General features: G+C 45.2%; 1 protein-coding gene across 1 annotated transcript; it reads left to right on the top strand.

Annotated features, from left to right (window-relative positions):
* The first annotated feature begins 5,874 nt into the window (after positions 1-5,874).
* OTOL1 (otolin 1) lies at positions 5,875-9,916 on the top strand. The gene is made up of 4 exons (XM_010306287.2): positions 5,875-6,217; positions 7,798-7,887; positions 8,807-8,878; positions 9,021-9,916. The coding sequence occupies exons 1-4, from the start codon at positions 5,875-5,877 to the stop codon at positions 9,914-9,916; spliced, it is 1,401 nt and encodes a 466-aa protein (XP_010304589.2).
* Positions 9,917-11,301: the final 1,385 nt, after the last annotated feature.

The following is an 11,301-nucleotide window of genomic DNA, read 5'->3' as shown; positions in this document are numbered from 1 at the left end:
TAGTAAAGGGACTGTAACCATTTTTTTTCCCTTCTGTGGGTAAACCAGGATATCTGGGGAAGAGAGGAATACAGGGACCCCCAGGAGGACCTGGACAGTGAGGACCAACAGGAGAAGAGTAATCAGGTGCTCAGTGGTGAAGCAGGACTTCCTTGGAGGGGACAAACTGGTCCTAGAAGACTTCCAGGATCTGCATGCTACAAGGGGCAGCTGAGTCCCCGAGGTGACACAGGACTGAGAGGTAACCGTGGAGAAAAGGGGTCCAAGGGGGGCAGAAGAGAAATGGGTGGGAAGGGCTGGAAGGGGCACATGGGGTCTCCTGGTGTCTGAGGATTCTTGGGACCCAAAGGAGACCCTGAAGTCCCTGGAAAAAGGGGTCAGCCTCGAAAATATGGGCTGTCTGGATATCCAGGTTGAAAAAAAAAGAGAAGGGATGGAGGGAAAATGGGGGAGAAAATGAAATTGTAGATTTTCCTGTGGGTCTTCAAAAAAAAAGCTTTCTGCTTTTTTGTCCCCCAGCAAAGATGAATTCCTGCTGTCCATTTGGTGCTGCCTCTAAGTGACATTTAAGAGGCTACGACATACCGAGTACGTACGAGAGGAGAAAAGAAGTTGTATCTTGACTTAGATGAATTTATCTATTGTACTGTCTCATATGGAAATATTCCCTCCTCTAATTAACACCACAGCAGAAAATGTTCATTTCAGTCTGTTTTCTGTTTAGCTCAGTTGTTTTGTGATAATGAATAAAGGAAACCAGAACACATTTCAATGTTTCAGAAAATAAAATTTTCTGGGGGGAGAGGAGGCCCTCTTCCAGGAGGTCTGCTGAATTGTTGTGGGAAATCTTGTGAGAAGTGTTAATTGTTTTTTCACACAGAAATGTTAATTTCCTTTTAACACTTTTTACCCAGCTCAAATGTAATTTAATTCCATTTTTACCTACTTTCTATTCTATGTGAATATTCTCTTTTCCAGTTTGCCGCCTTGATATTTGAGCACTAAGATTTTAAATTACCTATTATTACAAACCGGACTTATTTTCAATGCTGCTTGGGTTTTCACTGTTTCCTCCTTTATTTTATTTCCAAAACAGATTTTTTTTTTTTTTTTAGTTTATCAGACTACCTTGTGTCTGCAGGTCTAAATTTTCTATTTTCACTTGCAAACAGTTAGAAGCTGGGAGGTGCTTTTTTAATCCCCTTGCTGATCTCATTTGAGAAATACTCCATTAATTTAATACAAAACGCATTTACGCGGTTTGCCGTGTCCCTCTGTGTTTCAGAATGGCAGCCAAGGAGAGGATCCTGCAAGCACAAGGTTGCCGTAGCCGCATCCAGGTTCAGGACCCCGCTGTCTCCCAGGAAAGCATCAGGCTGCAGAGGAGGGGAGAAGGGAGGGTCTCTAGAGAATTCCTTCTTTTCCTCCCCACCTCTGATAAGGATGGGGAGCCGGCATAAGGGTTGCAAGGATTAGTGGTTGCAAGGATGCTGCTTCCTTGGGGAATTGCTTTATCCTGGTTAAAGCTTCCTCCAGGATGCACTGGCTTTCATGTGTTTGCTTTTGCCAAGCCCCAGGAGGGTCTTTGAGTGACCCGGCAGTTATGAGAAGATCACAACCCTTCCTGCCCATGGCTGACGGATGTGCTGGTAGAAATCAGTAGCATGGATGCAGCTTTTTTTTTACTTTACTTTGCAAATCTCAGTCAAAACCAGTTATCTGCAAATATGCAAGGCTAGGAGTGTGTTTGAAATAAATAAACTTTGGAGGAATTTTAATGGCGCACATGCATCATTTATATGAGTAAAATGTAGATCCAGATCCCCTGAATAAACGTAGTGATTAATCAAATGCTAAATCTTAATTTACACTCTCAACCCATGGGTTTTCCAAACTCAATAAGCATTGTATAATTTAAAAACCTGCACTTGTCACATACTCTAATAATACTATTCCAGGAAAATACACTAACCCAGGATTAAAGCTGTGTTTCCTGCTTTAGCTTTAGAATGCAGCAAATAAGGCATTAAATTGAAGTCTGTGAAAGAGTAGCTTTGGTGAATATGTAGTGATCTTGGTTAAAAAGGGTTAATTTTTCCCTGTTGAATAACTTCTGTTGCTAATGAAAAGTCCTGAGTTAAGATCAAAATAAGGATTGTATTATAATTGATTTTATTGCCTTTTATCTTCAATTTTTGTGTCCATGATCTTGTCAGAAATATAACTGCTGAAGACACAAGTATTTTTAACTTCCGTTTAAAAGATTAAGTCCAATTACAGTAGTGAAAAGGATTATTCATTTTTAAAAAAGAACCATTTGAATTCAGGATCCAGCTCTGGTTTCAGCAGTAGGAATGAGCATCAGTGAGTGCTGGTCCAGGCTACACTGGAGGAGCTGTGACAAGCCCATGTCCTACACGGGGCTGGAGCATCTCGCTGCAAAACTCCTAATTGATTTCTTTGGAATAGCATGAAAAGCTGGTGAATCAATCTAGCCTGCTACGCTTAGTAATAGACTTTCCTTAATCAACTTGTTATTGCTGAAAGCTGTAGAGTATTGTGCAGGAAAAGGTGGTTGCAAATAAATCATGGAGGATTACAATTCTCTCCACTTACATTAAAGGAGAATTGATTGTTTTCTCCAGCTTGCCTGAAACAAGCAACCTTTCTTGTCCGGCAGCTGAGCTTTGAGTGAACCGGTATGGAGTAAATTCAGACTGATTGAATGAGATGGTTTCCTTGCTCATGTTTCACCAAGACCAGGCAATGAAAGGCAGCCTCACATTCCTGCGTTTCGTACTGCACTCTGAACCAGGTTGGGAAATCTAAGAATAAACGCTGGCCCATTTTAAGGTCACCAGGGAAGGAAAGGAGTGCTGTGATTGCTGGGAAAGAGCGACGAAAATCAATTAGCCTGTGAAATCCAGAGGGGTTATCGGTTCCAATAAGAACAACATTGCAGCAACCCTCCTGGGGTGGATTTGTTCCTTTTCCCATCGGTTTTGTTCTGCCACCCCGCCATGCAGCACGGCTGCCCGCAGGTACCCCGCTCTGCACCGGAGGTGGAAGCAGAAGGAAGCGTTTGCTCCAGCTCTGCATTTACCTGGGACGGCCTGGATTTGAGGCTGAATTCCCCCAGTGGTGCGTTTCCATGTGCACACGTGCGCTCATGATCCCATACAGCTATTTCTGTAATTTCTCTTTTCCCCTTCCTAAACTCCCACCGCAAGGAGGGCAGTGTGATGCCAAACTCTGCACGTTAAATACCGAGAGAGAAACCTGGACCCTGCTGAAGCAAATGGACAAAATCAGGCTGAGTCTGCAGGTACCAAAACACGATGCTGTGAATTGAAAGAGGAGCGTCCCTAAAGCCCCAAAAACTGGTGTTGGGGGGAAAAGCCAAAAAAAGTCCCATGTGAAGAGCAGCGTCCCAGCCCAGGGAAAGCGTTTGAATTTCCTCAGATTTCAATGTCACCTTGCTCCTTTCAGGGGACTTTGCCAATCCCCCCTTCTCCCCACACCGCGCAGGCTCTCATTGGCCACGGGAGCAGCCATTACGCAAATAAAACTGATTCTCTCCGAAAATAAGATTGTCTTTTTCAAAGTGCCATTGAGGGGGGGGTCGTCCTGGGAGCAGGACCAGTTATAAGGTAGGAGATAGCACACACCGCTCGTTTAGTATTCTGGCGGGATGTTTGCAATGAAGTCGTAGAGTTTAAGACACAGTGGCAATTTATTTTGTCTGAAGAAATGTTACTGTCTGTAATGAATGTATAACTGCATGAGGACTAGTGTTTTTCCTCCCCTATATAAGAACTTGAAATAATGAAACAACAGGAAGTGCGATCATCTCCCTGATATTTAAAGCTGGGAGACTGGGGCTAAATACCTGTTTTGAACCGGAATATTTAAATACTCTAATTTTAGGGACCAAATCAAAGAACAACTGTATTAGTACAACGTTATTATGGGACACATGCTAACGATTAGTGGATATTTAGGTCCAATTAAATATAGATGTAGTGAATGAGATGCGGCAAAGTTTAATTCTTCATATTTTGTGTCCACTGTGAATCATAATCTTTCCTAGTGGGGGGGATTCAAATGCATGATTTTTGAATCAGTGGTGGGGAGCTGATGTAATGAAAAAGTCCAAAATTTCATGTTTATTAAAATGTGTTTATATATTTAAGAATAGTTATTTTAGGAACAGTCTTGCCCATTATGCTGAAAATCTGTTCCTTGTTCTGAGCAATTTATTTTCTAAACAGACTGGTAAGGTATAATTTTTTTATTAATTATGTTTTTCCAGTATTTGACAGCAATCCATCAATCTGGCAATGGAACTAGAGAGTGTCTGGTTTCAGAGCTTGTTGCAGAAGTGGTTTGTGACAGTAAAACGTAGAAATGGTTTTGATTTGAAAACAGATTTACCATTTCCCCATAAAGTCACTAGGTCTCTAAAGCTGCAGTTTCGTTCTGCTGCTGGCTTTCAGCGCGTGGAAGTTATGGGTTTATTCAGTCATCTCCGGCAGTGGAAAAAAACACTCCTGCGTGAGTATATTCATCAAAAGGAGAATTTGGTGCTTTTTTTTTTTTCCTCTTCCTAGACAGCAGATGACCCTCCTGCTCTGCGACTGCGGCTGCCTCCCGGCTGCTGGCTGTACGGTCTGGTTCCTCTCTGCCTGCCTGCGCTGAGCGCTGCCCTCCCGCGCCAACCGCCCCCGGGTTCGGCTCTTCATGGTAAGGTCGGCAGGGAGCAAATATCAGCAAATATGAGCCTGTGACAAAAATCAGTGCCTGGTATCCTGTTCTAATGCGACGAATGTATGGAGAAGGGTTAATTTATCCCTTACTGGAGCTGACGGGGTAAAGGATGGGTTGAACGGCAGCAATGGGCAGCGGTGATGGCTGGGGATTTTGTGTGGATAATCAATTTTCCATGAAATGATTTGGTTTTGTGTGAAAATGGAAAAAATCATGACCCCTTCCTCTAAAACTGAATTCTTAAAGATGGAACGATTATAATCCAGCCCTCAAATACCTGACTGTGGCTTGGACCTCCTTTTGCCCTCTGGATGGCAAGGACAGTCAGTGTTTCTCCCGGTGGCTTTTTCAGGTAATGAAGTGCCTTAGCTGCTAAGGAAGGTTAGATTACAGGTTCTGCAAGAAAGGGAGTCTGTTCCATTTGTATTTACAGGCCGGTACACTGGTTTAAAAAAGAAACAAAGATGCTTTATATGACAAGTCATCTGAGAGGCATCATCTGTCCTATAGGAAAAAAATGTGTCCCGCTTACTTTGTTTTTTCTTCCTGGTTCAGCTAAAGCAACACTTTAAAAAATAAAAAGAATGGACCTGAAAGTTTATACTAAAAGAATATGCAAGTCCAGAAAATCAGTCAGTAATGAAGAAAAAATCGACATAAAAATTCTGGAATACTTGATGTTTCCTTTTGTTTCCATTTATTCTTTTAGAGCAAAGCTTTTTATAATGTGCAGTTGTGTTGAACTCAGAAATCCTATTGAGTTATTCCTAATCATACACTCGGAAGAGACATCATGTGTCCCAGTGATCGTGTGACTCAGTCAGTCCCTTGAGCTTCTATTGATACCCGTGGGAGCTCTTCCAGCCGCAGCTAACGGGAGCAGCTGGACAGCAAGTGCTCTCTGGGGTGACGGTCAATAGGGGTGAGCAGGCAGGAAGTTTTGCTAATTTTGCTTTACTTTCCCCATAAAAAGTGAGGCTTTGTAACGTGGTCCTCCAGGCAGATGCCCACACTGCTCCTGCAGGTCTTCTGGCTTTGTGGGGAACACGCGAATAGGTGGTGTGCAGCAATTTATTCTTGCATTCGTCTTTTCCCACAGCTGCCAACATGTGGAGCTCACCGGGGCCCGTCTCGGCGTTTGTGATGCTGGTTGTTACCACCGTGCACGCGGGAGTGAAGGTGACCCCAGCTGTGAAGTACACGAAGACGAAGCCCTTACAGCTGGCGGGCGATGGTGCCTCTCACACCCCCCTCGCCGGGAAAAGCCCGCTCCCAGCAGCACCGAGCAGAGCCGAGTTACCCACCCTGAGCCCCGCGGCCCGAGGGGCCACCACGCTCTTCCCCTTTGAGAACTACACGCTTGACACAGCCGATTTCTTCTTCAACTGCTGTGACTGCTGCCCGCCTGCCACGGGGCCCTGGGGGCAGCCAGGGGAGCAGGGACCCCCAGGTACAGCGATGTCTCTTGCCGCTCTTAGCTAAGGCGCATAAACCGTATCAAGGAATCTTCCGCTTCTCCTTCAAGAAATGGGTCGGCAGGACTTGTGCAGCAAATGCCCAATGTGGTTATACCTTGTATAAAGCCAGAGCAAAAAAGCGCGTGCTAGCCACATCCCAGAAGTTATAAAACGCCAATATGAGTGGGAAAGCCCCAAAAAGGAGCTTCTGCCCCATGGCACTCACGCTGAGGACCACACTGGCGTGGGGACGCGTGCAGAGCTGGCCCCATACCACGGCGCTGCTGGCGGGTGCCCCACGTGGCCACACTCTTCGATTCTCTGTCCCTGTCCCTGATCCCTTGGGAGTCACAGATTTACTTTCACATTCACTTCAGCCACGGTTTTATGACCCTCAAAACTACCTGCAAGCAGTTTTATATCTTTGCTGAAGGTTTATTATAAAAGCCTCTTTTTCTTGGATTTTTTTTTTTCCCTCGGAAAAAAGGAATTTGAATACAAAAATAATTTCGGGTTCAAATTTTAAAATAATTATTTGCTCTCACAAGAGGCAGCTCTGTATAGAACACCTAAATATTTGATAAGACATACTTTGTCTCTTTTTTCTGCTGCTAAAATAGATATCTACAGAGCACCTAATTCTAATACTGCTATAATGAATAGTGCAGTAGTTTGCAAATGATCACTTTAATAGCAGTAATATTGGAGATAGAAACTATTCATCTGAGGAAAGGTGGTAAAATCATGAAATAATTTGCTTTTAATACAATGTACTCAAGAGATTTTCACTTCCCATAGCTCGGCAGGGATTGGCTAATGGAAATTATAGTGGCTGCAGAGGGAGTTTGCACTCATACGTCTCTGGAGTGTTGATGGAAAAGTCCTTGTGTCAAATGGGTTGTGTTGTGACGACTGAAACTGCTCTAGTCTACTCCCAGACATGCACTGGGACATGCTTGCCTGCCTTTCCACCCATCCAGCATGGAGCCGTCTGCCAGGGTCCACTTTATATTTGTAGACTTAATTCTTTTTAAGGAGAGGGGCAATTACGAAGCAATGGGAGCTCCTTAGATGCACTCAAATATCCAAGACAGATTCCTTCTGATATTTTACGAATGTCTGAGCTCCTGTGGCTCTAGAGGCAGCTGAGAGTTGGTTTTAAAAAGTCTTTAACTACAGCCAAGAGTGAAATGCCAAGCTGGCCCCAAGATTTGGGGCTTGCAGTAGCTGAAAGGCAAAGGTTGGGGTGCACGCGCCCCACTAATCTCAGCACGAGCAGTGCAGCGTTGCCCCTACCATCCCTGCCGTTTGCCCTGATGTAGGGTTTCAGCTGCAGTGTCTGCAACGCACAGGGGAGCAGGGCTCAAGCCAAACCCGCCCGTCTCACGGCTTTGCATTGGTTGTATGATGCCAAATAAAATTAGCCAGCTCTTCCCAGCATGATGGAAACAGAGTTTCCCTCACCTGGTATCCCTCGATGCCATGTTGCTTAGCTATTATTGCGAATTTTCTTTATAAAGAAGTTAAACTTTTGAGTTACTAAGATAATTTTGCTGGTGTGATTACATTACAGGTGCCAAGGGGGAGAAGGGAGATGCTGGTCTGCAAGGTCTGCCGGGAACCCCAGGTCCTCAAGGTCCAAAAGGTTCTAAAGGAGAAAGAGGTAAAGGAGACTAACTGTTCATTTTGAAAACAGATGCTGCTGTCCTCATCGAATACCACAAAATTATAGGAAAATATATTTTTCAAAGGAAACGGAGTATGCTGATATGGATTGGCACCTTGTGAGATTTAGCTGGCATTAGTGCAGGGATAATAACTTGGATGGTGGTAGTGTATGAGCAGGCGGTATAGGAACAGCTGCTCATAAAGGTCTCACTTGAAACTCCTTGTTCTGAGTCAGAGTTCAAAATCTGAGCTCAATTTGCTTTCAATTAGGGACATAAGTAGGAAAAACCCACCATGGAAGCTATGTACAGGTGTAGAAGCTGCTTTTCAATTTAAGTATCTCAGGCAAAATTATTTCAGCTAAGATATAGAGAGCAATTATTATCCATCAGTAGTAACCGAAAGGAAACCCTGCCCTTCATTTCAGGCTCAGAGCAGCTCTGTCCTGCTGCCACACTGCTGGTAGGACCCTGTGGCTGCCTTCGGCCGTGGAGAAACACTCAGCAAAGCTGATTACGGGGTACCAGCAGCATCGTGCTGCACATTTCAGTCAGTGCAGTCTCCTAGGCTTTGGTTCACTTCTTGAACAAGACTTTTGGCAATCCTGGAGTGAGAAGTGCACATCTGTCATCTCCATCTTGCCATTAAACAGCAGCAACCACCTCCCAGCAAGGTGCCGATTAGAGTCAGAAATCCAACGTTCGGGTGAGATGCAGTTGTCTGAGCGATGGTGCTCGGTGCTGTGAGATTCAGCTGAGGTTTCTGAAGGCACTTCTTGGAAACACACATTGCTCATATCTGTTTTATTAATGAAGTGAGGGAGACAGGCAAAATGGTACCAGTCACCTTTTGTGCCATGATTGCTGTGCTGCAGACAACATCACCAGCAGTGTATTAATGGTGAAATGTCCTAGGAGGCAAAGGGGAGCAAGGCGAGCGAGGAGTAAGTGGAAACCCCGGTTATCCAGGCAAACCTGGGCTGCAAGGTACGTAACGGGCTGGGAAAACCAGGAATGTTGTGCTGACCTTTCCCTTTGCTGTTGGTCATGCCCCTCCATCTCCAAAGCAATCCAATACTAATGTTTTTAATCTCTTTTTTTTTCCCCCCCTGCTTTGCCCTTTTCATAGGTGAAGCTGGAGTAAAAGGCAATAAGGGCAACTACGGCTTCCCTGGACTGAAGGGACAAAAGGGGTCCAAAGGGGACACTTGTGAGAACGGGACCAAAGGAGACAAGGGAGATAGAGGGGATGCTGGAGAGCCGGGAGTGGATGGAGAACAGGGTGACAAAGGGGAAAAGGGAGACACGGGGGAGAAGGGGTACTGTGGGGAGCCAGGGGGGAGAGGAGCAAAGGGGGAGAGAGGGGAAGGGGGCACAAAGGGGGAGAAAGGCAGCAAAGGGGAGATGGGGGCTGAGGGTGTTCAGGGGGCGGATGGAAAACAAGGAGAAAAGGGCGAGCAAGGAAGTAAGGGTGAAAAAGGGGACCTGGGACCCGCTGGCGTGATGGGACCTTCTGGGCCCAAGGGGGTCGCTGGCAGCAAGGGGGGCCGAGGGGCCCCGGGAAAGAAAGGCTCCCGTGGGGCAAAGGGCGCCCGAGGGGACACCGCAAAGCTCCTGCGATCGGCGTTCAGCGCCGGCTTGTCCAAGCCCTTCCCTCCGCCCAACGTCCCCATTAGATTTGACAAGATCTTGTACAATGACCAAGAAGATTACAACCCTTCCACCGGGAAATTCAACTGCAGCGTGCCCGGGGCGTACGTCTTTGCCTACCACCTGACAGTGAGAGGGCGTCCAGCCCGCGTCAGCCTCGTCGCCCGCAGCAGGAAGGTGGCCAAAGCCCGTGAGACGCTCTACGGCCAGGAGATCGACCAGGCATCCTTCCTGACCGTCCTGAAGCTGAGTGCAGGCGACCAGGTGTGGCTGGAGGTTGCGCGGGACTGGAACGGGGTCTATGTCAGCGCTGAGGACGACAGCATCTTTACGGGGTTTCTTCTGTATCCAGATGTTTTTGAGATCCTGCTATAGATTTAAAGGGCAAAGATGTTACTGAGAAACACGCCTGCAAGAGGAGACATGAGCATCAGTTTAGTTGCTAGGTTTTGCGATCTTTTAACAAAAATATTTATATTTGCAAAATATGGATTAGTTTTAACTAGCAGCCCCAAGAAGTAGAACGTTCTTTGTGCAGGTGGGTGATGGCTAAAAGAAACCATCATCCAAACGCCAGCAGGACCAGCATGGGGAGGGGATTTCACATCACAGACTTCAGGTTTGTAATTAGCCTATTCAAATCATGTAATGAAACTCATTGTCCAACTGCAATTTTAATCAGGCCAGCTCCTGCAATCCTTGCATGGTCAAAACTTCTCTGGAAATCAGTACTGACAATCATCGGTTTTGGTAAAGATTGCAGAGTTTGATTCATAGAGCTTAATTGGATGTGAACATGAGCAGTAGGTTTCTTGAAATCACATGAAAAGATTTAAAGTTATTTTATCATTGAATCAGTATTACCTAGTACTTTAGACTTGGTCATGAATTATATAAAGGTTTGTTTCAAAGAGTATTAGAGATATTTGTTCACCATAAAAAACCCCCTATCTACTGTCCTTAGGCAAAAATATATCTGAAACTTTCAAAAGTAACTGAGAGATGCATAATCCACGTTATTAGGCTACTGAGAACCCTCCGTTTCTGAGCCGCTGCTGATTGAGGTGATGCTGCGGGCTCAGCCCTCGGCTGCAGGGAGGAAGAGGAGGAGGAAGAGGAGGAGGAGGAGGCAGCCAGGAGCTGGCTTTGACACTCCCACAAGTCCTAAGGGGTCGTGATGGCCCAGTGGACCTGTGGGCACGTTTTTAAAAAGCTAGTTTACCAAAATGGAACTGAATCTTGTGAAATAAAAGTATGACATTAAATAATCTCTGGATGTCAGGTTGGATATATTTCCTTATTAATACACCTTGTCTCATCGTGGTAACTTTAGGCCACCTTTGGCATATAAACCATGGCACACCAAATTGTTCCAATCATGCTTTTTTTTAAGAAATAAAACTCAAGTCCCGTAATTAACCTTCAGTGGTGCTGGGATTTACTTGTCTTCTCAGGCAGTCACAAGCCTGGGACATTTTTCCAGTGATTTGATGAATGCTGGGTCTGACCCCAACACGGACGGGGCAGAGTAGGCTACTATTCCCATTGCTCTCGGTTTCCTTGCTTAAATTGCCATCGTGCTTTCCATACGGTATTTAAATACCATCATAAATCATGTCTCTGTCCCTAATATCTTCTTTTTACATGGCACCGAGATGAAGAGTTCCTGAGACTTTTTTTTATATGGTGAGAAAATTAACACCAGGGAACTGCTGTTAAATTTTAAGATAAAAACAAGGCAATTTTAAAAGGCTGATCCT

This window comes from Balearica regulorum, chromosome 9 (genome assembly GCF_011004875.1).
Source record: "Balearica regulorum gibbericeps isolate bBalReg1 chromosome 9, bBalReg1.pri, whole genome shotgun sequence".
Taxonomy (NCBI): domain Eukaryota; kingdom Metazoa; phylum Chordata; class Aves; order Gruiformes; family Gruidae; genus Balearica; species Balearica regulorum.
This window is presented reverse-complemented; position numbering and strand designations above follow the sequence as displayed.

What these genes read in the sequence shown, in the direction of transcription:
- OTOL1 (XM_010306287.2), top strand. Translation starts at nt 5,875, where the DNA reads ATGTGGAGCTCACCGGGGCCCGTCTCGGCGTTTGTGATGCTGGTTGTT. An exon ending in AGGGGAGCAGGGACCCCCAG is followed by an intron (nt 6,218 to 7,797) that starts GTACAGCGATGT and finishes ATTACATTACAG; the next exon opens with GTGCCAAGGGGGAGAAGGGA. An exon ending in AGGTTCTAAAGGAGAAAGAG is followed by an intron (nt 7,888 to 8,806) that starts GTAAAGGAGACT and finishes GAAATGTCCTAG; the next exon opens with GAGGCAAAGGGGAGCAAGGC.